Here is a 27254-nt window from a genome sequence, read left to right on the forward strand (position 1 = left end):
ATTAACTTTCACTTTACTATCTTTAGTGTGTGGGAACTACATTTTTATTAGGAATCATATGACTAGCCTTTCCATACCCTCAAAATCTTATAAATAATTCCCATTTACCTCTTTTTCTAGATTTGTTAGCGTCAAACGGAATCGTTGCCAAACGGAAACGGAAGTGAAGCCACACCACAACCCCAACCACGCAAAACGCCCCACCGACCAGTGAGGGAAGACGGTAGACCAGAGGGAAAGGGTGTCATCTGGGAGTCATCTGGAAGGGAAGGAGAAGCATATAACTGGCGAAGCAGACAAACAGTTGAATAATGCAAATTAAAATACAATAAAATGTAAAACACAACAGCAACAAGCTGGTGGAAAATAGCAAGAAAAAGCACTAAAGTCACGCGAGTGAAGAGGGGAGAGTGAAGAGCGTGGAGAGTGGGTGGTGTTAGAGGTTGAAATGCCCAAAAATGCGTGTGGCGGCAACTTTTCCACTGAATTGATTTGAGCGGCGGCAACCAGTGCGTATACGCGATACGAGCTCTGTTCTGCGTTGCGTATACGCGATTTAAGACGGAGACGGCAAGCGAGAATTTACATAATTTTGCTGCCGTGGCATAAAAAACATCAAAAACAAATTGCAAGTAACAAAAGAAATGGCCATAAAATGGCGCCAGCCTTGTAAAAATATAGCAAACGGAAAAGAGCAAAGGAAAATAGAAGGAGAGATATCCTTACTGCCCGCTCAAAATTAATTTATGCAGCGGCAGCAGCAGTAGCAGCAAACACCAAATCAAATACAAATACGGTTAAATATCAGAAAAAATAATAGCAATTAAAGCAGCGGACGGGGCCGCGAGAGGTGGGAGTAAGCGCGAGCGAACCGCGCGCCAAACGCAAGAGTCACAAAAGAAAAGGGTTCGCGAGGGTTGCCTATAAATGTACCAAGACAGCGGCTGCAGCAGCAGTAGCAGTCGACGTGGCAGCACCAGTGCAACAGCAGCAGCTGCAGCAGCACCAGGCGCTGCAACAGCAGGGGCTGCAACAGCAACAGGAACCAGCAGCAGCGACGAGGAAACCCTCGAGACACTCACAATTATAACCACAACCATAACCGAGACCGAGATCACTGCGGCTGCCACCACGGCAACGGCTACAGCGACATCCACAACCACAACTGTTATAGCCACATCGACGGCAACGGCAACAACAGCCGCAACATCAACAGTTGCAACCAGCGACATCGACGACAGCAGCTTGGCGGAGAGTGAGAGCGAGGAGTGCGAGTACATTGAGATCGATTGCCAGACAGCTCAGGGATCTTCGGGCAACTGCAGCACCAGCAGTGGCAGCGGCAAGGGTAATGCCGTGCTGCAACGTGGCAACCAGCAGCAACTCCAGCATCCACAATCGCACCAACAACAGTCAGCCACCACGCTAGGCGCCGATGTGCGGCTGCTGCGCAAGATCGGCTATATAGCATCTCGGGTCCGAGGCCTGTCAAAATTTTACGGCGACTTCCACCTGGTCAATCCGTACAGCGCTCGTCGCCAACGCCGCCAGCTGCAGGATATCCTGCTAAAGCACTCGATCTTCGATCCGGGCAAGGAGCGGGAGCGCGCCGTTCTTTTGGCAGCTGCCGCAGTGGCAGTTGGAGCAGCAGCCCAGGCAGCACCGCTTCCAGGTAACAGCAGCAGCAGTAGCATCGAGGCGGCCAGCAGTCACAGTCACAGCCGGAGTCGCAGTCGCAGCAGCGACCTGGAGGAGGAGGAGGAGCCCGAAGAGGAGTCACCCAACGAGGATCAGTTGGAGCAGCCTGACGACACAGAAGCAGCCACCATACCAGCAGGAGCATCAGGAGCAGCAGCCACAGCAACCACAACCACAACCACAACAACCACCACGACCACGACTGTACGCCGCAAGTCCTCGAGCAGCTCGACGTTAAGCGGAGCGGCCGCCACCGTTTCCGGTTCCGTGTCCATTTCGGCCTCCGCCTCGCAGTCGTTCGCCTCTACCAGTACTCCGATCAACCTGCTGGAGGAGCTACTTATCCAGTTCTACGAGGACCAGGACCAGCACCGCTGCAAGCTGACCGTCATTCGGCACCAGCGCGTCTGCAACTCCCCGGACACCACCAACAACAACTGCAATAACATTTACAACAATAATAATAACAACAACAACAACAACAACAACACCACCACCACTACCACCACCACCGGCCTGGCCCTCACCATGTCCACATCCATGTCGAACATGCCAGTCACCAGCCCGGACAATCAGCAGCAGCAGCAACTGCCCGGCAGCTCTACCAGCCAGGTGGCAGGGGCTGCCACAAGCACCGCCTCCTACTTGCAGCCCACCAGCCTGCCCGACGACAGCGAGAATCCCCGGCGGCGCCGCGCCAGCGATTGCTCAGCGGTACAGGCGGCTCAAGCGGCGTTGTCGAATCAACTGCACTGCATTACGCTGAAGAACAATAACTGCGCCACGGCGACGGGGAAGCTGCCCTTCCACCGCGGCAGCTGCGGCGCAGCCGGGGAGCACCTGCTCGCGGCAAACTCGATCGCCAATCGAGCCACCATCATTCTGAGTAAGTCCTGCAGCAATGTGGACGGCGGTGGCACCGGCATGGGCATGGGCATCGGTGTCGGTGTTGGAGTGGGCGTAGGCGTCACCAACCAAATGCGTTCCAGTGCAACAAACATCGAGTCGAATACCCTGAACGGAGCCCAGGACGCCATGGCCACCATTGCCGCAGCGGCAGCCTCAAACAATGGCAACGGCAACAACGAGTACAGCATCCTTCAACTGAACAACACGATCATTCAATGTCACTTCAACGATGACGATTTCCGCGCCCTGGTCAAGGATCTCAAGCGCAAGGTCGAGTACACTGAGCGCATGAATTGGTTATGTGAGTAGCAAAACAACATTCATTTTCTCTTGAATTCTTAAGTAACAATAGATCTGACATCGTTATGCTTGAAAGTTCTCTGGCAAAATTTCTTGAGAGTCTTCTACAACACATTTTCCCTGATCCTGACAGCTTTGACTCCCGGATTTTGTTTCATTTTAAAACCATCACAACTCTTACTCGTACCTGCTCTTATAGAAAAGCAGCTCGCTAATGGCTTTGCGCAGCGAATCAAATCAAATCGGGTGACACACGAAACCAATCAAATCAAATGAAATCAAGCCAATCCAATCCATTGGATAGCGAATCTCACTAATCCATTTTAATATCAATTACCTGCAAAGTTCAAAAATAATCAATCGATTGATTTGGCTTAATTCCAATCGAGTGAAACAATCCGGTTCGACTGATGGCAATTTTAACTTAATTTGAGGATAATACGGGTTTCATATGTACGTAAGAATATTAAATTATTCGGTTGGATCGCATCAAAGGAAATGGGGAAAGGCCATCATTCTCATCTCATCTCATCTGAAGGATAATTGATGGTCCACGGAGCGCCCCAGAGTGCCACGGAGTACCGACTCCGTGGATGTACCCTTTTGTTGCTTTTGCTCTGTGCTTGTTGTTGTGTGTAATCGCCTCAAATGAGGCATGAGCAACAGCAATGGGTGCATGAATGGATGATTCGAAAGTAACTACAATGAAATGGAAAAATCATTTCAGAATTCAGTACAAAATGCCACATTTTCTGTTTCTGTTGAACGGTTGCTTGTTGCTCTGTTTCTGTTACGGGGGAAAGCGTGACTGTTGGCACTCCATGGGTGGGATATATTTTATTCAATTCCGGTATAAATGCACACACAGCTCCCTGGTCTCCCAGTCTAGCCAACATAAATTCTGTAAAAACCAAATGAATATCATATGAAAGCATTCAGAGGACGCACCGAGATTAGAATTTGATTAGTTTTCCCCTCTGACTCTCTTAATTCCTGCACAGGAATATCAGAAGTCAGGATTACGATAAATAAAAGTGAGTATTCGTAAGTAAAATAAATTCGCAAACAAAATGGCAAACGATTCACAGGGATGGAGATACTCAAGAACTACTTCTGACTGTCTTCTGTCTTTCTGTCTGACTGTCCTACAGTCCTGACTGTCCTTCTGACTAGGTTTCTATTTGGACGATAAGGTCTTTAAGGACGTGCCGCAAATATAATAAAAGCAACGAGGACAGCAAGGACCAGGCCACGCATTTTCTCCAGCTCATCGAAAGTTTTTATTTTTGACTTTCTGGTTCACTCAGCTCTAGTCTTTGGTTGCAGGTCGGGGGTGTCTCGATTGCTTCGACTCTTTTGGCCTTTTACGGCAGTACGCCCTTTATGTGTACCGTGTGTCCTGTCAGGGACAGACAAACAAGACAGACTACAAGAGCGATCACAACTTTGTTGAATGGCATTAAAAAGTTGTCTTTATATCGACGCCAGGCGCTCGGATACGTTTCCCTTTTGACCATCTTTCTCTCCCCTTCTCTCACATTTTTTATTTCTCTCTGTTCGCTTTCGCCACCCCTTTCCACTTACTTTTCCCTGGTGTCTTGTCCTTGCAGCTCGCTTAGCATACTCTCCTATGAGCAGGTGCTGCCTCTATGTGACTTTTTTTGGCATTTTTCCACACTGTCGCATTTCAAGCATTTCAATTAAATTTTTGCTCGCCAACAATGTGTTCCCAGCTATCCAGCATTCGGGATGCCAGTTGCCTGTTGATATCGTTTCATACATTTTTATACCCGATACTAAAAATGAGTATGGGGGTATATTAGATTTGTGGTGCAAGTTGATGTGTATCCGAAAAAAAGGACAATCATAGAGAATGACCATATCTACCAGATTGCCGAATCTGGATCAATATTAAAACCAAGAGGAACAAAGCAGCGCTCGACGATTCGTTTTGACTGATTTTCTGTCTGTCTCGTCTGGCGGAGGAGCGCCATACTGACTATGTATCGGGTATAAATGTAGAGTTGCGGTCCCAGGAGCAAGTCACAACGTTCCCCCTCGTTCTTACTAGGATTCCTGCAGCTGCACTTCACTCCACTCCACTGAACTATCCTCTATCATCGTTTCCATCGCTCAACAGATTTCCTCTAATCCTCCGAGCTGATTACGTGCCTCGACTGATTGCTCTTGTAAGTGGTCTTTATCCAGGCCATCATCTGGGTCTGCTAATTTCCGCGTTCCATGTGGCATATTCGATGAATTTGATACTAAATCTCCTGTTGGAAGTTAACGCACGATTAAGCTCTTTTGGGCGCTACCCAACACTTTGCGAGATTAAAGAAGTCGACTGGGCACGAGAAATGGTAGAAAACTTTGAACTATTTCAATGGATTACTAGACATGTTGCAAGATTTTATTTTTGACATTTTTCCTTCGGGTGAATCAACACTTGATCCGGCTACAACACTATGAATCACTTTTGGAAGGGGCGAAATGTTCCTTGATTTAGATTTTTTGTGGCCATTTTCTTAAGGCTTTCAATTGGACTTAAGCTTGTTGCTTGGGTAACTTTCAGGGATTTCTTTCTCTCTCGTGCTCGTAAATCAAAAATACCGACTCGAAGTCGGAGACAGTGGAAAGTCGATGAGAGTAAGAGAGGGTTGACGTGGGGAGCGGGCTGCGCGTGTGTCAAAGCCCAGAAAACATAAATTGCCAAACCATTTGAAAAATAGCCACAGAACGCCAAATGGTCATAAATTCAGAAACCTAAATGGCTTTGGCTATACAGTGGAAGAGCAATAGCCACGGCAACAGAAAAGCCACGACGAACAAAAGGGAGCAAACCAGGAATAGAAGACCACCCAGGCAGCAGGCAAGAGAATATGGAACATAATAAGCAATAAGAAAACATAATAGAAATGACATATAACAAGAGTCGAAAAATATGTTTGGAAATCTACTCGAGACAGCCGCCAAAAAAAGCCCGACCATATCAGCCGTATCAGAGTCGAAAGACACTTAGGCTCGAGATAAACGATGGAAGCGACACGATAAAGATGTGACAAAAGGCAAATGGGAATGGCCATGGGATAGGAATAGCTTGGTAAGTATACAGAGGAAAGATTGGCAGAAGCATGAGAAAGAGCCAGTGCTGGATCCAGCAAAAATCTAATAAAAATAAAATACTTTATTGTTCAGTTAACAATTCAATTGTTTCACTTAACAAGAGTTGGCCCAGCCGCAAAAGAGCCAAGAGCGAAAGACAATGTCTGGACAGTGAGTGATGTGTTCTGCGAGTATTTGTTCACAGTATATATATATAACTTGATCAGTATATAGTAGAGTAGGAGAGGTATAAAAAGTAAGCTGCCACAAACGAACATTAAGTGATAAAGTGTTTGGTAAATCAAAACGAACCACAGGCCAAGGAAAAAGAGCCCTGTCCCATCCCTGACCCTGTCTCTGCTTCCATGGTTATGAAAGGAGTAGCAGCATCTTCGTGCCGGTTTAAGGGTGTGCAGATAAAATCGAATCCAAGCCGGATGATGCGCACTTCTCGACCACTGTAGTGCACTTTTCTGGAAAACAGACATGTTGGCGATAAGTTCTTAATTTTCATCAGAGAAATAGCTTCATCTCCACATCTCCCTCTGTGTCTCTTTCGAGAGTCCTTTGAGGGAAACAAATATTTATCAACTATTCTCAGTGGATAGAATGTCTCAAGAGTTTGGAATCCGGAAGGAGACAATGAAAGAATTTGAGTATATTTCATTTCACTTCAATTTAAATTTTTCTTCATTTCATTGGGTTTTTTTGGGTTTGTGGCACGCTGCGTGCTCCATGCTGCACTTTGCACGTTGCACGTTGCCCTCCCTTTATGATAATAAGAAGTGGTCGGAATCCTAATTGAAATTTTTGTGCCACAGCAAAACAAATTTTGTGGCGCCCTGAAACTTTTTTCATCCTTTGCTTCTGTTGTTGCTATTTCTTAAGTCATTAATTACAATATTACGCTTGTGGTCGAGCGGGGAGTGGAGTATGTCATGGCATGACTATGAGAAAAAGAGAGAGGTGTGGCAAGGTATCGGGCGGTGGTGAGACGCACGTTTATTGGCAAACTAAAGTGCATGCAAGAAGACAACTTTTTGGGGCAGAGTGGGGTGAAGTGGGGCAGCGGCACACGGATCATGCCATGTCGTGTAAGTCTCAAAAGAAACAGGGACAAGGAGAAGGAGGTGTCTTAAAGAGAGAGAGAGAGAGGATTGGTGAGGAAAGCGAGGAGAGTGGTAAAGAGTACTGGGAGTGAAGTGGCGATGAGGCGCAGCAGGAGAGGTCGGCTATGGTGGTTGCAGTTAGTGCACTTCGTGTCAAAGTGTGCACACAGCATGTGGCCAAAATGAAGCAAGAGCACCAGCAGCCGCAGGAGCGGGAGCATCAGCATCATGAATCCCGATGAGTGTCTTGTATCTGACAGATACTCGTAGCGCAGCCAACCCGCAACCCACTACCCTTCAAAAATACTCGACAAGGAGGGAATTTTATTAAAACGTTGTCAAGATGAAGATGGAAATAAGCAGCACCGATATAACTAAAATTATATGATATCTACTTTTCGCTCATTCTCCTGCCACCTGCGAGCCACTCTTCTGGCTATGCAAACGACCTCAAAAGGAGGCTACACTTTTGAGATGAATCCAATGGGATGGTGAGAGTATAGCAGATTTGATGTACTATGAAGTATACCTCATACGCCTGCAGTATGCCCCACTTTTTCTCATGCAAACGACCCCATTAAGAAGCCAGCCCCTTTGAGTAGACTTTTAATCAGCTAAACTAAGAGGTGGCATCCTATTCACTTACAGTTGAGCATAACTAAAAAATATTTAATACGATACACATATATTTATTATTTGCATTCCAACATACTTGTGTGTGGTAACCGCCCTATTCTATTCTCTATTATGATATTTAATACGATATTCTGATGTGTAGCTGATAGTATGTATTTCATATTTATCTTTTTGTCCAATTAATGATATTAAAACATATATTTCTTGTGACATATGTATATGTACTTTTAAAAATTTATTATATCGGCAAGACGCTGCAAACGATATTGTCTGTTCATCTCTGGCACAGAAGCGTAGAAGCGTTTCCTGGCTGAAAAGCAAGTTCTGGCTACACTTGCAACACGGCTATGTTGGCTGACAAGAGTGCCACAGGGAATGGTGAGAACGAGGCGAAACAGTGAGGGAGACGCACTGCGCATCGCTCGCTCTTTAGGCAGCAGACAAGCGAACAACTTGTCTAAACTCGAATGGAAAGCAGCAACCGGAACAGGAAGCGAAACCAGACGACCAGAAACAGCAGCGAACAAGGCGAATAAAAAGCAAAGTTTGTTTTTTCGACAGCCACTGCAAAGTTGTTGCATTATTTGTGTGTGCTGTTAGTTGGGAGGGGGAAGCAGAAGAAGGTATCATTCAACAACTTACACGATTCATTGACTTTCCTAGAACACAGACATGATGTTCCCTCCACTCCTAGAGAACAGCTCCTGACTTGTCTGCTAAGCGCATTAGCTTGCTGCTCTTCTAACCTCTTATTTTTCTATAGCCATTTTCCTCTCTGTCGTTCTATACGTCTGTCTCTCCTTGTTCACCATCACTTTGGTCTGTCTCTCCGCTGTGCGGGAGTGTGAAATGGCAACGCTGACAGATTGACAGACAAGTCGGATGAGATTATTGGAAGTAACAAGCTTGCTAATGCCGCAGCGAGGTGTGGGGGCAATCAAGCAGATGATGACAGCAAATATCATAATCGAAGCAACCACCGAACCCTCTCCTCGTACTCACTCCACTCCCCACTACGACTAGAAAATCCTGACTTTTTAAATGCCATCAATCATTTATCAATTTGTTCTAAGAATTTGTTCAAATCTAATTTAGTTCCAAAATGCAATTGAAAGTCGATTAGATGGCAGTAAGTTATACAAGTCGTTTATCTGATTTTAGGATCACGAAGATTAAAATTCAATAAATTTCAACAAATGAAATTTTACTGAAATTCTATATTTTAGTTACATTTAAATATGAATATCAATTTTACATTTTAAGGTTAATTTGAAATTTCACTAAAAATAAGATAATAATAAAGAGTACAACTTTTTCTATTATACCATGTCATATTTAGATCTAAATTATTCACACAAAACGATACTATAAGAAAAACCAATGAATGAACTCCCTGTTTCTCTGTGTTTCTGTACATAATTTTGTACTATGTAAATTTAATGTCCATCAACGTAAAGAATAAATGTCAAAATTGTATCGCTGTAATATGTGAAAAGATGAAGCCGAATCGCGGAGGCACTGTCAGGAGTGGGCTCTGGGGTCCTGGGATCTGAGGATTGGTCTGCTCCGATTTCTGTCTCCTTGACCTACTTAAAGGCGAGCATGTCAAATAAACACACATGCATACAGAAGCACATATGATCATATACACTCACAAGTGTGATTATGTTTGTGTGCCTTGTATAAGCTATCGTTTTAATGAGCAATAAAGTGTTGCATACTTACGAGGGCAAGCGTGGGAATTTCGGCGGCTGCGTCAAAAAGCAACTAAAGCAGCCACAAGAAACCAGAAAAAGGAAAAAAGGACAGAAAAAACTAGAGCACACATACGCCTACTCACTTACATTGGGAAAATCAAGAGTCTTTCTGCGCTTGAATCTCTAAACTTGCCACAAAGTATCCTTTGAGAAAATATAATAAGAAAGACACACTTTGGCAGGGAAAAAGGCCAAAAGAGAACGCAGATAAAACTTCAGAGAGAAGTTATGCAGATAAAGTCAGAAAGACAAGGAGAAAGATACGAGTATGGTTCGAATTTAAGTCGAATCACTTCTAAAAAAATATCAAACTGGCATTGCTTCGAACGAAAAGCTAAAAACAAAGAGAGGGAAAAGCATGGGGCAAAGGTTAAGCAGATATCCAGCGAGAGAGTTAAGCAAGGAAGATGAGGACCATAATTTTCAGGTGAGGCAAGAGAGAAAGAATACACATTTCAAGGGAAATGTTGTGGCAATAATTGCCACTGCAAAACACAAGGACACTGCCTAGCAGATGCACAATTATGCCAATTTTCAGATAGAATTTCTCAGTGACATGAACAAGAATCTTGCACCTACACAACCAGGCATTAATGCTCCTGTCTGTTCCTTTGTGTAACAGGAACGTTCGCCTGTTATGCCTGACGATAACTCTAACGCTTTAAATTTGCCTTCTTCGATCCCGACTCCGTACTCGTGTTTGCTCTATCATTTAGCAACTAAATGCCAACCCAAATACAAACACACGGAAAGGCTAGTTGGTTTTCCCTGACTACGGTCATCACTTTCCATCCAAATGATTAAGCTGGTGTGGATGTGAGATTCTCAGTAGATTGGTATGCCGTTTCATATTTAAAGTGCAATTAAAACTTTTTCACTGTCTCAGAGTCAGGTCACCACAACAGCGAATTAAGTCGAAATGTGTGTTTTAATAACAGTTTGAATAGCGGTTTTGAATTCAGCTTCAGTTTTTCGAGAAGGTTTTTTACTGAAAATTCTTATTTCAGTTGGTAGTTTCAGATTCAACATTTGCTTTAATTACATATTATAGATTTCAAAAATCCTAGGTTTTCCTTTCTTTTGACTTTTATTCCATTTTCCTTTAATCTTTAAAAAACGAATTATACAGTATGTCTTAGAAAATACTATGTATATTAACGTAAGAAAGTTAATATAGTTTTTCAGCAATCAGGAGGTTTGATAATTTGATAGGATAGAATGTGGTATTACCTGATGAGGGGCCCTACCTTGAGTTATCTTTGCAATTACCATCTGCCAGAAATCGATCGGCGTGAGTATACTTGGAGGTGTATTCGAGTCCGCAAATCCTCCCAAAACATCAGTTATTTTTAATATTTTTTGCCATAATATGCGTAAAGTGAGTATTTATTTTATGTATACGTGTCTCAACCTCTCCTGCGTACGAGTATTCTTGCCTCTCAACGACAGAGTGCTGTGTCATTGGGATCCTTTTTCCACCTCCACCGCCTCATTTCACCTGCCATATTTCTCATGGCTCATACGCCCACAATTTTATTTATTATCATTTCGCTTTTGTTGTCCCCCATTTTGTTCTTTTGGTTTTTGTTTTATTCATAAACACACACACATCCGCACTCTCGTGAATTATATGATGTCTGATGTATTGTAGTTGTTGCTGTAATTTATATGTGTTGTTTATTTTATACCAATTTAATGCCACTACATGAGCCGCCACACGCCCTCCCCACCTCAGTCCATCTATATGTATTTTATTGTGTGTGTATGCGTGTGTTTGCACTAAAATATTTTACATGTAGTCACGTTCAGGGAGCACGACACTCTCGATACTCCCGATAAGAGATGGGAATAAAGATGTGCCATATTTTTGGGCAACTTCTCTGGTTAAGTTCTACCATTAGTCGCTTCCAAGCAAATTCCACACGGACTCTAATCAACTTATTCATTTTGAAGTGATAGACTTAAGCATACGAGTATATGTAACTCCAGCGTTTCCCCTATCTTATAAAATATAAACGCTGTCAGCGAAAGACAGACCAAGGAACGTCAGCTGTAATTTAAACAACTTTTCGTTTTTCCAAAAAAATCGCCATCAGATTACTTAATGGTTAAAAACTCTATGCTTTGCACCGAGTGGGCTTCACCTCAACAACAGTGACTCTGAATATAATTGTGACCATGCTTTGCCAGCACTGTTTGTGTCTCTTTTTCGTTGTACAATACGGTTTTTTGATAAACTTAAAATATCAACAGGAATTCCAACCCTCAAACATTTTTAGCAACTTGTAACACTGTCCTTGCTCGTGGATGCGGCACTTTGTGGCGCTAAGGATGGATTTACAGCATTTTGCTGGGACACATTTTTATGCCATACATTTTAACTACCATCGCGGCGATGGCTTGGAAACCGAGCAAAACGAATCTCTTTTCTCAGGCGGACGTCTCTTCTTCCCGGGTCACAGGTGAAGTGTGAAATGGGAGTCACACAAAAAACAGTAGCAGAAAAAACGGAATCTAAAACAAATAAAATGAAAGCTAAGCAGAGCAGAAGCAATAAAGAAAAGCCGCAATAAAAGTTGAAATTTTCATCTGTGTTTCCCATTCTCCATCTTCCATCTCCCATCGCTGTCCCGTTGCTGCCCCGTTGTTGCCTAGGCAAATGTTAATAATTAAAAGCACACGGCTTTTCATATGTGCAGGACTTTTTTCGGGACGCGAGTACCACTACTGTTGTCACAGATGTGGCCTGATGGAAAACGAAAACAATTACTGACAAGAATTCTTACATTGATATCAATAAAAAACAGAAAAGGATTATGCGAGGAAAGACGGGGAGCGAGAGCAAATTTGAATATTCCAATACACTTTTGCGGTGAAACTTTTCTGGCAGCTGCCGATTTCCAGTTTTCCCATTTGCCTTTTATCTTTTGTCTTGGCCCAGGCATTCACATTCGCAGGTGGATCCCCAAGCCTCGAACCCCGAACGCAGATCTCGTTAGACACTTTGAAGATGTCAACGGCAAAAACTGTTTGCGATTTCAGGGAAGCTTTGGTATCGGCCCCGACTCCGTCTCCAGCTTCTGCTGCTGCTTCAGCTTTGGGTGCGGTCCGCCCATCCTCAATCTCAACCTCTTCCCGCGAATGGTTTTGAATTTCAATTTTGCTCGCTAGCAAGGACACCTCCGCCCGTTCACCTGGGCCCCGTTCCGTCTCACAGCCAATAAAATCGTTTTAGTATATTAATTAAAAGCTCTGGGTAAATACAGCTCCTCGGCCGTGGCTGTCGTGCCGCACTTTCGCCCGACAACATGAATGGGGCTCGCAGCTGTCGCGGACAGCAAATTGGATGGCGTCCCGCTCGGCTCGAATGGCTCAGCAAATTATTCAAGCCAGATACAGAAGAGATGGAAAAGAGTCGTCTGAGGGAAGCCAAACGAAAGCAGTTTAAAGAATACACAGAAGTAGCAGAAAAAACAATAAAAGGAAGATATGGCATAGGGCAAGAAATATATATACAATAGTTCTAGCACATACGAGTATACAAAGGACTAGAAATACAAAACACAAATCAAAAACAGGACGGTTCAGAAAGCAGCTCGGATGAGAAAGAAGGTGTGAGGTAGTTTTTGGTAAACATCGTTCAATTTACTCAATAAGTTTTAACTGCGCAAAGATATTTTCAACGAACGATGACCAAAAAAGAACGATGAACGAAAAAGATCGAATATGATGATCTTATTCAGTTCGTTCACTTCCATGAATAGTTATTTCTTGTTCGTTCGTTCATGAACGACCCAACACAACAAACAGGAAAAAAGGATGACAAATAGATAACAGTCTCGAATAGAGGGACCTATTGTATGTAGTATTCTTGTTGTACTCTTGTACTCTGATATCGGTATTCCACTCCTTATATTTTCCCCGTCCATCAACTATATTAAGAGCTTTTACTGTGATCCTGTACTGTACCATGAATTTGTATATATTTTTAACGCTTTTCACAGTTTTTTTTTCTACACAATTTCAATAATGTATTCTCGACCGTTTTTGTGGCACTTCAAACGTGATCTATTTAATTAGCTTCCGTCTTAATCCCTGCGCGTGCTTCAATCTTTGATTTCTCAGCTTCAGTGGCCGCAAAAAAAGGGGAGAGTCAACATGAGTCATGACTTTCGTAGGTGGCACGTGCACCCAAAAAGGATAAATCACCCCCACCCAATTCGGTAAAGCCCAAGTACTGAGATGACATTTGCTTGGTTTTATTATTTGTAAAGTTGGTTGATTATGGAGTGGTCTTGCCCCTTTGTACGTCTTCTAATGTTAATCATATCCATATAAACAGGTTCAAGCTCGAGTTTAGGAGTCGCTTTTTCTAAGAGGGGAAGATGCTGGAGCTGCTGGAGGAGTGGAGCCGCTGTCAAGGGCAAGCCAAAGAGCAAACAACCGCCGGGGAAAAAGCGAGAAAAACGATGAAAAATCAAATTTTTTCAGGTATTTACCCCAGCGGCAGTTTCTACATACATACATACAAATACATATATATTTGTGTCTGCCTGTATTGTATTTTTTCCAATTTATGTGCCAGCAACAGAGATGAAAACCCGTGAAAACCCAAGCGTACTCCGCGTGGCTTATGTATTATTTTTTTTTTAATTTACTGCTAGCTTCCCAGAGCCGGGTCTCAGTCCGGGTCTGGGGGTCGGGCCACGCCCCAATCGCCTTCAGGCAAGTCAATACGTTGCCAATTACCATACTCACACGCGCGCACACAAGCACTCTGACTAATACAGAGCCCTACCTCTCTCAGAGGCAGCAGCCATATGCAAATATCTGTAAGTCCATTGGTTGGGAAAAGTGTGATCTAACACATCGATAGCATATGCTCCAATCGATTGAAATCATTGAAAACTCGCGAATATGTCATAAACTTCTCGTATTTGCATAATACTTATGATCAAAATAAGTATTATATCAGATTCGTGGTTATGATCCATTCATGCTCATAAGATATGTAAGTTTCCTTTAAAATGCATCACCTACAGCTACATCAGTCCTTTGATGGCTAAACTTTAAAGGCAACAGAATGCAGATCTTTGGTTTCATAGCAGCTAGCTTTAATGAATGGAGTCCCATTATTCTCTTAACAATTCCTCCGCCAATTCTGACAGAATATCACGTCAAATTTCGTTCCGTCCTGGCAGAAAGTTGTCCCTATCTATCTTGAGATACTCTATCTTCTGCTTTGGTTTTTTCTTTAACTGCAGACGAATGTTTTACAAATCGTCTGCCTTCCCGTCCTGCGATTTGGGGAAACACCAATAATGCTGCACATGAAAGTCGAGAAGCTGGGGCGGTCTCAATTCATGTGTGTATTGATTGGTGCCGGAAGAACATTGGAAACATTGCGATAAAAATCCATTTAGATGCGCAAATAAGCCAAAATCAACACGAAAATTGACTTTGATGAGAGACGGCGAGACGAGACGAGTCAGGACGAGATGATGGCAATGAGGCCTATTCCCCAGGCTCAACCGCCTCAACCGAAGATAGCCAAGACTATACTATCCCCATGCCCATTCCCTATTACATTAGCAGCCCTCCTCATGTGTAAAGGGAAAATGGGCACTAATTTCTTGTGTCACGCTGCGAATTCCATAAGTTCCACAACAATTGGATGGTCTGGCCTCGGGGAAAAAATATATTTAATAAAACAATTGATGCCGCGAGATTCCCTGCTTTCGATAAGCGGGAAGTGACACAAGGGGAAGGAAATTTTGACAGCTGTCAAAACTTGGCTGGCGCAACAGCCGCCAGTCCCATCAGTGCGTCCCCCGCACATAATTCATTTATTGACAGTTAGAGCAATTAAATTGGGAATCCCCCTTTCCCCCCCGCACTACCGTCTTCCAGTCTCCCAGAGACTGTAATACGTTTATTTGCAATCAGTTTGATTACCGAAAAAGTCCTCGGAGTGGAAGTGAGCTGGGTTCTCGGGTATCCGGATCCCTGTTCCTGGAAAATCTTAAGAAGAGATGCCAGAGATTTCAAAGTTTTCATCTGGAAAAACAAAAAGCACTGATGAGTAATGAGTACTCCACAAGGAGTTTATATTTTGAACTACGAAAACTTCATTTGTATAAAGCTATTAATCTGCAACAGGGACGCACACGCATATACAGGGCAGTTGGAAAATGTCAACCGCGCATGTGCATGTGTGTTTGCGAGGAAAAAGAAGAGGCAGAAGGACAGGAGCTGGCCGGCAGACTGTCTGAATGGCTTGCTGGATGTACTCTAAACTCATTTAATCAGCACAAAGCGTTTAATCCCACTAAATGTATAAAACAAACTAAAAGAAAAGAAAAGTGGGTGCACATATCAATCAGTGTTTTCCCGCATATACTACTCGTACTCCTACTTGTATGTATGTTTCTATGTGTGAAGCTCCTGCCACCGTACAGAATTAAATCAGTTTTAATGCACTTCATCATTAACTTGATGGAATCTTCTTGGGGCTGAAAGGCAGAACCCCAGCCTTAGTCCCAGTCCCACTCTCCCAGGCAGTCCATAGCGTCCTTCCTGTGTGAGTGTGAGCCGAAAAGTAAATAATAACAGACATATATAATGTATTAGCCTGCGAAAGAGCAATTTACACAAGTCAATTGAATATTTACAAAGCCAAGACAAAGAGGCCAAAAAGGTGAACCGAACCAAAACGAAATAGAAATTCAGAATGATAAATACGAATGAGGCGTAGAAGGTGGCTTCCAATGTCAGGCACAAATATTCTCCTCGAGCAAAGTAACCATGGAACCCATAGAACCAGAGTAGAGAATTTGAGATAGGTCTTCGGAGTCGTATACATAAACCATGGAACAGAAATAAAAAACCACGAGGGGGAACGTTGTGAGTTGCTGCGGACACCGCAACTCTGCAGTTATACCCGATACTAAGTCAGTATGGCTCTCCTTCGGCAGACGCCGCTAATATTAAACGACACGACAAAGAGTGCGTGCGAGAGAGACAGAAAATCAGTCTGAGCGTGACGTCGGGCGCTGCGTAGCCACTGCAAATAGATTTGTTCCTTTTGGCTATAAAAATGATCTGAATTGATCCAGATTCAGCAGAGCTCCAGAGAGAGACAGAGCGAGAAAGAATGAAATTGTTTGTTTGATTCTGGCTATAATAATTATACGATCTGGACGCACGGACGGACGGATGGACGGACGGACAGACGGACAGACAGACAGGGCTCTATCGACTGGGCTATTGATGCTGATCAAGAATATATATACTTTATGGGGTCGGAAACGATTCCTTCTGGACGTTACACACATACACTTTCACCACAAATCTAATATACCCCAATACTCATTTTGATTATCGGGTATAAAAAGCAGATGGCACATACATATATGACGTATGGAACAATGAAAAGAATGAGAGAATCTAAGTATAAAAACTTGAGTTTTGTAAATGAAAACATATTAAGCCTCTGCTTAATCAATCAAAAAACCGCATGCAAATCTTTGGGAATTGCCTTAACCTTCACCTAGAAGGCCCCCCATGAGCAGAGCTCACTCTGAGCCCCACTCTCATGATTGTACACTAATTCTGATCAATTTGTTTGCTCTTTTGCTTAACACATATAGAAAATAAATCAGAGCTCATGCATACGTATACTCGCAGTCGCACGATTGGTATACTCGTTTGTATGTACAGATGCGAACACGGCAAATGGTTGGACAGCTTATGGGCCATGGAATGGTATTATGGCCAAAGACAAGTTTCAATTAGGGGCTCCCGCACACGCACAAGAAGAGAATAATGGAGTGGGAGAGACGGAAACGGACACGGATACAGAGGAATAGACAGAGGAACCATGAAATTGCCAATCGTTTTTGGCTGTTGATTCGTCTCCTTTTTCCCCACATGCCACTGCCGGTCTATCCCTCTACTATATTTGATTCAGCTATCCCTACTACAGACATTCGTCCATCAATTTGATTCACCAGCCTTACCTGCGTGTGGTATGTGTGTGGCGTAAGACCAAAATGTGTGGATACCCTAGACGTGGGCGGGCATTCTCAAAGCTGAGACAGCTGACCTAATCTCCGGTTAACTTTAAGACCACAGTTAGAGGATTAAGTTAGCCTAATCTCAAGTTAACCCAACGAAATTTCTGTTGCGGATAAATGTAGATAAATTAAGCAAGGGATCGTTTCTGGTGACTCGACGGCAGTCGAAAGGGGCCTGCAGCAAGGATCGCATGCAGCACTCCACGTGTCGTATGCGTAATACGACTCACACTGCTTACATGCCTGCCCAAAAGCCCACGGCACGCAAACCAAATCCCCCATCACGCTACGTAAGCCCCAGTACAAATACGAGTATTAATGCAAACGACCGCACAAAAAAGACATGGCAAAAGAGAGCCGGGGACTAAAAATACAAATGCAAATAAATACTAACTCAAATGTGTTGCATAAATAGCCAAGGGTCAACAAATTCAACCCCCTTCCAGCCAGAAACCATCACGAGGGCGATGACGATAGCGGCGATGAGAGACCGTTGGGATCATAGGATTGTCGGGAACAGCAATAACCAAGAGACCAGGCAGAGCCAAAACCTACATCAGATATTAATTATACGTCAACGGAGGTCAATTAAAAATTTGTGGAAGATTAAATGGGTGACATGGGGCCAGGTCAGCAAGGGGCAACACGGCACAGAACAGAGCATAGGACAGAAATGATATGGCTTTTCATAGTATGGACTAGAGAAAGGGATCTGCTAACCGTAAATAATAAGCGCCCAAGACTGGGTGGCCTAGAAAATAGCATCGATGGGGAGGGCTTGACAGCTGGCAGTTTATTGGTTAATTGAGGACCATTTAAATCCGTATTGGGACCAGAGGAGTTATTTAAATCATTGTCCGATCAAAGAACGCACTGACAAAGTGGTTAAAAAATATAGCATATGGGCATTTCCACCGATCCCAAAATTATTAAAAGTCAATAAAAACACATTTCCATATACTTTTGCCCCGATGTTATTTCCTACCAATTGACATATAACTTCATTAACTTCAATCTGAAAACCCATTGAAATACGCAAAAGTTAACTTTTTCGGTATTTTTTGGTATCTTTATATTCATGATTTCGTTAAATAATTTTCTATTATGAAAAAAGATTATTCTTGATAACATATTTTTCTCAAAGTATCTCTTACAAATTGGACTATCTAAAACTATCTTATCAAATTTTCTCAATATCGGCTAACGGTATATTTTTTACCCTTTACCCAGCCACGAAATGTCTGTCTCGTGCGAAAGTATTTAAATTCAATTTAAAACGAGAGGGAACTGCTGCTGCAACCGCAACTCTACATTTACGCCTGATACATAGTCAGTATGGCTCTCCTCCGCCAGAAAGTGCTCACATTGAACGACACTACAAAGAGTGCGTGCGAGAGAGACAGCAAATCAGTCAGAACGTGACGTCGGGCGCTGCGTAGCCAGTGCAAATTGATTTGTTCTAGTTTTAATAATGATCCAGATTCAGTGCCTTCTTAATTTTCTTGCATCTTTTCAAAATTTCTGATGGCACCGATTTTCGTCCTTTGTGGAGGCGGAAGGGAGTAGGGTGAAGTTTTTAAATGCTCTTGAAACAGTGACTTATCACGGAAGTCTGGAAACAAAATTTCGTTTCCTTAGCTCTTAAGCACACGATGTAAACAATTTGCAGCAAGTTAATTGCTGCAATCAAATTTGCACGCTTAAACATGAGTGCAAACATTTTGCTGCAAACAAAAAATTTGCAATAACTGTTTGCGGCAATTATTTTTGCTTTTAGTCTGTATACAAAATTTTACGGTTAACTTGGTTGCGTCAGTTGCTTGCTTGTTTGCATGTGCTGTTTGCTTTCAGTCGCAATATTGCAGCAAGCAAATCAACATGAGGGATCGCGAGAAAACGATAAAAATAATTGATTTGTACGAGAATTATTCTGTTTTATGGGATGTCTCGTCAGCAGACTATAAAAATAAGAATAAAAAGCAAAATGCTTATCGCGAAATTGCTGAAAAATTAGACAAAAGTGATGATAAAAAAAAAACAAAAATTCATCATTTGCGCACTCAATTTTTGCAAGAAGTGGGCAGAGTGAAGCAAAAAAAGAGTGGCCAGGGTACATCGGACAACTATACCAGCAGTGTCTTGTTTAGTTATGTAGTTTTTTACTTTTCTAATAAAAAACTGAAATCACTGACTGACATGCGAAAAAAATTGTAATAGTTTGTTTCATCCCCATTTTGTAGCTCTTTTAAAAGGTTCTGATGCACTCCTTTTTCATCTCCTTGGAAATCCACTCTTTCACCCAACACTTTCTTTTTTTTGCAGACTCTAATCTTCTCACTTTTTTACGTTTTATTAAAGTTGCTAATATAGCAATAGCAGCAAATCTCGATTTTTGTGCCGACAAGAAGCAAGAAATTTTCATGCAAAATTTGCATTGGTGTGAACATTTGTGCAAACTTTTGCTGCAAATTATTTTCAACTTGCTTCAAATTGTTTGCATCGTGTGTACCTAGCTTTCTAGAGTCTGAGCACTAGGTGTTCATAGAGACGGACAGACAGACGGACGGGTGTCGTTTAATGTATCTTTTGTTCAAATTTATGGATCAACGGTTAACGACCAAATCTTCTAATGCCGCATTTTACAGTAAAATTTTTAAAAGCGTCAATGTCGTGTTGAGTAGTGTAATAGAGTTCTATTATCAAGAGCTACTGTATAATTGAAAATTATTCCAAGCTCGGTCTTATTTTGACATTTTGATCACATGCAATGTGTGCGACTATCCCGATCGATATCGAGCCCACATGCAATGTGTATGCACTCTGGCGGAGGATAACCATACTGACGGAGTATAGGGTATAAAAGTAGAGTCGCGGCCGTAGCAGCGACTCACAACGTTTCCTCTCGTTTGCTTTGGAAAACTTCATTTGTGAAACGGTTTTATTGTTTAATACAAAAAAGAAAATGGATTTCAGATTAAGCAAGAGAATGTTAAGCGCAGGTAAAAGACAAACATTCGTTTAAGATTTTTCAGTGTAAAAACGGGCGGGAACGTTATGAACCGCAGCCAGGCCCGCGACTCTATGTTTATACCCGACAGTCAGTCAGTCTACTCTCCGTCAAAGGGCACACACTGCACCAGGAAGAGTGTGTGAGAGACAATGAATGAATAAGCGCCTGGAAAACGTTGTGTAGCCACTGCAAATTGATTTGTTCTTTCTGGCTATAATAATAATCAGATCCGATCCAGATTCGTTGAATGGCAGTATGAACTCCGCAGTATGTTTTGAGGGACTTCAGAGATACGTAAGTGCACGAAACTTTCTGATTTTAGTCCACTGTTCAAGCACTCGGTTTTTAGTTACTCGGGGTGATCCGAATCTGACTGAAGGAAGAGTTCGAAATGATCGAAAGCATTCAAGAGGCATGAGAATAGCAGTGATTTTGTGAATACTTTGTAGTGGAGCCCAGCACCAAGCATTATTATCCATGAAAAAGCAGGGCAGCACCTCATTCTTTCACTGTGCCTAATTCTTTTTGTTAATTATTTCCTGTTCACCGTTTCCCGTGAGCAGAAAGACATAGGTGGGTGGACCGTGCAGCACTCATCATTAATCTGCAACGTCCTAATCTTGTGTTTACCTTCTGGTCGGATTGTCGACGTGTCGCATTGTGGCCCAAATTTGTCATTTGTTATTTGTTTAACATGCATATTGAATTGTGGAGTTCCTCCCGGTCCTTATCTGCGGAGAGGAGGGGACGAGGGCCCCTATGAAAATGAGTCTTGAAAAACACGTACAGACATACACTCACTCCTCGGCCCTCATTCTCCATCTCCTCCAGCGACAGCGCCAGCGAGAGAGATATAGCAAAGAGAACATGGTGTTAAATAATTAATTACAATCCATTAATTAATTAGACAACGCAACGGGGGTCATTAGGCTAAGCAGCAGCACGAAAGGGGCCAAAGGACAATGTGACCCCAGGAAAGGAAAGCAGCAACCATGACAGAACCCGCAAAAAAAACACTTGATACGACAGCTTGTACACATAATGCGACCATAATCAACATCAGCGAGTTGTTTTCCCCGTTTTCTTTTTTTTGGCCTTTCTCTGTTTTTTTTGTTGGGTGAAATTCTTTTCCTTTCTTTGGGCACAATAGGGAGTGTAGTTGTTAGGACTCATACTCATATTTTATTGCATATTGTTAGGCGTAAAATTATGCCCCATACAGTTGCATAATTTATGACATTGTCCTCAAGTCAGAGGGCTGTCCCAGCAGTCCCCATGCCTCAGACTGAGCATTGATTTATAGGAGAGCCCGTGGACTTCCATTGTCCCAGCCCCAGTCCCTCCAATTCTAAGTTGAATGTATGGCAAACATTTGGGATTCAACAGAAAGTAAACTACCTTCCCATACTATTCGATGATACGAATCTCAGGGGAAGTACTACTAGCCCTCTTGTTGAGAGGAAACTAGGGGTGTATCCATGACGTAAAGACTAAGAATTATATTCGATCTATTCGGGGCGCATCTAAATGTGGTGCAAGCCCACCAAATTGATCGAAAATTATATTCATACTTAGTTATCAGTACCAGTTTGAAATGCTCAACTTAATATTCATTCCGTTCATTCCATAATTCTTAATATCTCATTACAAAATCATTATCATTAAAAAATGAGTTTGGATTATTTGTTCAATCCCAATTCGACAATTTCTTCATGCATGATTTAGTCGTAAGAGAGCGAGAGTTCCCTCTCTGATGCTTTGCTTCCGCATTATCAAATTAAACATTTATAAATTTAACCGATAATCCAAACGAATTTCCTCCCTTACCCTATTTGCGTATTTTCGTAGATTCATTTTCGTTTCGATTTGGCATTCAAGACGGAAAACTGTATAATTTTGGACACTTTCGAATACGTCCTACAAACCTTGCGGCCTCATCTGTCAGCTGACTCGGTTGTGAGACAAAAGTATATTTCAAATACGGGAGGAAGACTGCCTGATCCCGCACCCTACACTCTGGCAGCTCGTGGTTAATGTTAATGCCATCAAATTCCATTTAATTTCCCTCAGCAATTCTCACAAACAAATGTGAGACAAGACAACCCAAAGAAATGGCATGGACAACTTTTGTGCCCAACAAAACAAAAGAGGAGGAAAAGTATAAACTTTGCTGAAGCCTGAAGCAACGGCAGTAGCAAAGTAAAAGCAATTGAATTATTGGCTATGAGAATGTGCGTCACTTGAACAAACTGCATGCAACATATCCTTTGGGGCACATAGAATATGGCAGATGGTAGTGTGGTCCAAGCAGCAGAGGAGCAAATTTGTCCAGGCTGATAAATGGCCATGCAGGGGTGGACTCAAGCTCAGTAGAATGGAGTGTAATGGCGATGGTGATGGGCTGGGTGCCACAATGCGTATGCGCAATGTGAGAAGGGGTGCAGGTGCACTACCCACCCCTCTTTGTATTTCGATTGTAATGGCAACATTTAGCAGCAAATTTTATTGCTAGAATCGCTCGACTTATCTCGCAATACAACACAAAATATTGAGTTAATTTATCATGGGCCGGAAAAGCCCATGTATAGCGACATGTTGCCAGCAAATTGCCAACCGAAACTGCATATCCGCCCTTACCCCTCCCCCTATTTCCCACACATGGCACTTGGCAGGCCACACGATTACTTTGATTGCTAATCAACTGAACAATTGTGGTATCCTTGAGCTGTGGTTTGCCACCGAAAGGTGGTCCTGCGGTCCTGGGCTCCTGAAGTTGCCGCAACTGTCGCAAGCATCAGTTTTTGTCGTTTTTCATATGCAATATTCCAATCAATCATCGATTTGCTGCCTCCCTCCTGCCTTTCCGAAAGCAAAGGAATTGCAACCGCAACATAATTGACAGACAATTTTTTGCATCTGCGACGACTGTCGTCGCGTTTGAGAAAAACGAACGGAAGAAATGCTACATAAAGAAAATCGAATGACATTTTCAAATGTATTCGCCACCCGATGCATCAGAGTTGCACTGAAAGACTGTCGCTCTTCCTGAAAAAAGTGGTAGGGACGGGGGCGGTGGCGGTGGAACGACGAAGTTGGGGGATAAGTCTTTGGCAGAACTCATCGATCAACCTGTCATCTGTGGGGAGATGGGGCGGAAGCTCACCGGATATCGAAAAATTGTAATTCAATTCAACATTGAGTGCAAGCATAAAACTGAATAAAATTCTGATGGAAGCAGAAAAATTAAAGGACTGGTCGCTTATCCTTTAAAAGTATCGAAATTTACGATAAAAACCTTATGAGAATCGACATTCTTTAAATAATTGTTGTAAAATAATCTTCCCACAAGTCAGTTATAGAAGAGTTTAGATTTGGCAAAAGCCCGAAATTTAATTGAATTGACTCAAGTATCGCATTGAGAATGGACATATTAAGTCAATAAATAAACTCCTCGGATGATAGCATCTGCTGATGTCGTAGCATTTTAACGTACTGTATGGCCATAAGCCATAATTACAATTAACTGATTGGTTTGCCATACAAATCGCCAATCACTTTCACTGTCTCTCTCCCTGCCTATCCTTGCTACCTTCGGCCAGCTGCCATTCGATTCGCTTATTCCTTCTATTCCCCATTGCAGGTGCTTTTCCATTCATCAGGCAGAATCGCCTAGTCTCAGCCTCATTGTAAATCAATCTGTTGGTAAATAATGAATCCACCTTTCATTTTAACACCCCACCAGCACCCATCCACCCACCATATTGTCTTTATCCTATAATATTCCTCTCTCTCTCCTTGCGCGTTCAAATAGAGAATAACTATAGTATACATGTATAGATATGTATGTATGTATATGTACATATATAACATATCTGAAACGCGACAGTGGCTTAATTAAAAATTGTAAGTGGCAGTAAATTAATTATAACCACGGCCCGCAAAGTGTTTGGCGTGCAGCTGCCGACAACGGCATATGTGGGTGGGTGCAAAGAGCATGGGTGTGTGTAGGTGGCATGGGCTCACTACGACAACCACTACTCTGTGTCTGTATGTCTGTGTGTGTGTGTGTGTGTGTATGGGTCGTCGGGTAGGTGAACTTCAAAGGGAAGCGTTTTAATCAAATTTCGAAGAGTGGTACCGTTTGCCGTTTGTGGCAAATTGTGATGTGGGTGAGACCTGTGAATATAGAGGGCCCGGGAGCTCCGCAACAGGATCTCCCAGGCAAGTGAGACTCTCATTACAATTAAATCTTTGCAACATTTCCCTGTATTTGATGAGATAGTAGCCGGCCACCACCAATCAGGACGAAGGTAGTCCCAGGCACGAAGTTGTCCCCCCAGACTGAATGGCCAGGATGGACCCACAAATTGGATATACAGCCTCCGAAACAAGGGAAAATGGAGAATTGTTACTGTCGTGGCAAGTCCTTTGAAAGAAATTTCCTCTTCTACTATTTTGCAAAGATCCAGAGCCTCATGCCAAATTATCCAAAAATTGACACTGCTCACCAATCAGTTCTGAAGTGGTTTATGCCCATTTTTCAAATGGGATGTGCAGATGTGCAGGTGGATGTGGTCCTATAGAAATGCAATTAATTGCAGTGTTTCCAAAGAACCTTTTTAATGGTCTTTAATTGATGATTGATGAATCTCAATAGCATTGCAGATAGATAATTGAAGTCGTCTTGAGATGACGATACTCCACATCACGCTTATAATTTTATAAACAGTTTTCTATATATATGGCTCTAGTTCCAGCGAATGCCAGTGATGCCATAGAATCTACAGGCTAAGTGGCAACGCCCAAAAATTAAGTTGGCAGTACCAAAATGCATTTTTTCGGTGGGAATTCCAATTATTTTGGAGAATAAGCAGGTGATGGTACTAGTTATCACTTTTTATACCCGATACTCAAAGTGAGTATTGGGGTATATTAGATTTGTGGTAAAAGTGGATGTGTGTAACCTCCAGAAGGAATCGTTTCCGACCCCATAAAGTATATATATAAAGTATATATATTCTTGATCAGCATCAATAGCCCAGTGGATTGAGTCCTGTCTGTCTGTCCGTCCGTCCGTCTGTACGTCCCTATCAGCGCCTAGTGCTCAAAGACTATAAGAGCTAGAGCAACGACATTTTATATCCGGACTTCTGTGATATGTCACTGTTGCAAGTATATTTCAAAACATCGCCCCGCCCACTTCCACCCCCACAAAGGGCGAAAATTTGTGGCATCCACAATTTCATAGATACGAGAAAACAGAAAGAGAATCGTAGAGGATGACTATATGTTTTAAAGTGTAAAATCTAAACCAGATCGTATAATTATTATAGCCAGAATCAAAAAAACAATTTCATTCTTTCTCGCTCTGTCTCTCTCTAACACACAGGATTCATGGTCGGTTTTGCCAATTGCAAAATATGAGTTCAAGGATCTCAGAACCTATAACAACCAGAGCAACCAAATTTGGTATCCACCCTCCTGTGATATCGGACCTTGACAGTTTTGTGTCAAAATTTCGCCACACCCCTTTCCGCCCCCGCAAAAGACGAAAATCTGTTGCATCCACAATATTGCAGATTCGAGAAAACTGAAAACGCACAATCATAGAGAATTACCATATCTATCAGGTTGCTGAATTTTTATAGCCAATAGGAACAAATCTATTTGCAGTGGCTACGCAGCGCCCGACGTCACGCTCAGACTGATTTTCTGTCTCTCTCGCACGCACTCTTTGTCGTGTCTTTTAATATTAGCGGCGTCTGCCGGAGGAGAGTCATACTGACTAAGTATCGGGTATAAATGTAGAGTTGCGGTCTCCGCAGCAACTCACAACGTTCCCCCTCGATGGTTTTGGGTTTGCGTTGGGCAACTCTATTAGCCTTGAGGCTGAAGGCTGCGTTTATTTCTTCCTAGTAAACACACAAAATCAGAAAATATTTTGATTCATTTGCCTGCTAAAATTTGATGCAAAAGACTTAGGTTCAGTTGGAACACACCTGTCGCCCAAAAGGTGTTTGGGATGGGGATTATGGACTGGGGGCTGGGGTTTGGCAACTTCCGTTCGTTAAAGCCGTAAATCATTTCGTACAGGTTCCAGCTCCACTTTCAGGTACAGGGCCGAGGTGTGGTGTCTGGGTTAATTTTTACCCATTGAAGCGTGTCACCGATTGAAAATTTAATTTCCCGCCTATGGCACTGGCATAAAAAAACAAAGCAGGATGGCAGCTCTGTCCGTGTGCCTGTGCGATTGGAAGTGGCAATGGCAATGGAAATGCCAGAGAGAGGTAGGAAGTTGGAGAGGAAGATGTGCTACCGGCTTAGAGTCGGCCAATGTATTTCCGTTATATTCCAGTGGTGCAAGTGGATTTTGATTTGGTTGTGGTGCTCCTCCTCCCTCGTTTCTCCTCAGTCTCTCTCTCTGTATCAGTATTTTCAATAATCCGAATTGCCATGGCCACCAGTCAGTCGGAGAGACTTTCCAGCTGTATTTCCTGTTTCAATTTGCCGATTAATTTATTGCTTGAACAACTGAGCAACGATGACAAGACGGGCTCGAGCGCTCGACAGATTTCCGCTCAAGCGCAGCTGTAGAACAAATATTGGTATCCAAATTTTTGCCTCAATTTGTGCTCCTCCCAATAACCCCACTCTC

General features: G+C 42.8%; 1 protein-coding gene across 2 annotated transcripts in view; it reads left to right on the forward strand.

Annotated features, from left to right (window-relative positions):
• The window catches only part of Pde9 (phosphodiesterase 9), a 142037-nt gene that overhangs the window by 88366 nt on the left and 26417 nt on the right, over nucleotides 1-27254 (forward strand). For both annotated transcript variants that reach the window (XM_033381934.1, XM_001354408.4), the window contains exon 3: nucleotides 121-2908. In XM_033381934.1, coding sequence (XP_033237825.1) covers nucleotides 928-2908 — 1981 coding nt within the window. In that variant the 5' untranslated portion in view covers nucleotides 121-927. The remainder of the gene's footprint in view (nucleotides 1-120; nucleotides 2909-27254) is intronic.

Source organism: Drosophila pseudoobscura, chromosome X (genome assembly GCF_009870125.1).
Source record: "Drosophila pseudoobscura strain MV-25-SWS-2005 chromosome X, UCI_Dpse_MV25, whole genome shotgun sequence".
Lineage (NCBI taxonomy): Eukaryota > Metazoa > Arthropoda > Insecta > Diptera > Drosophilidae > Drosophila > Drosophila pseudoobscura.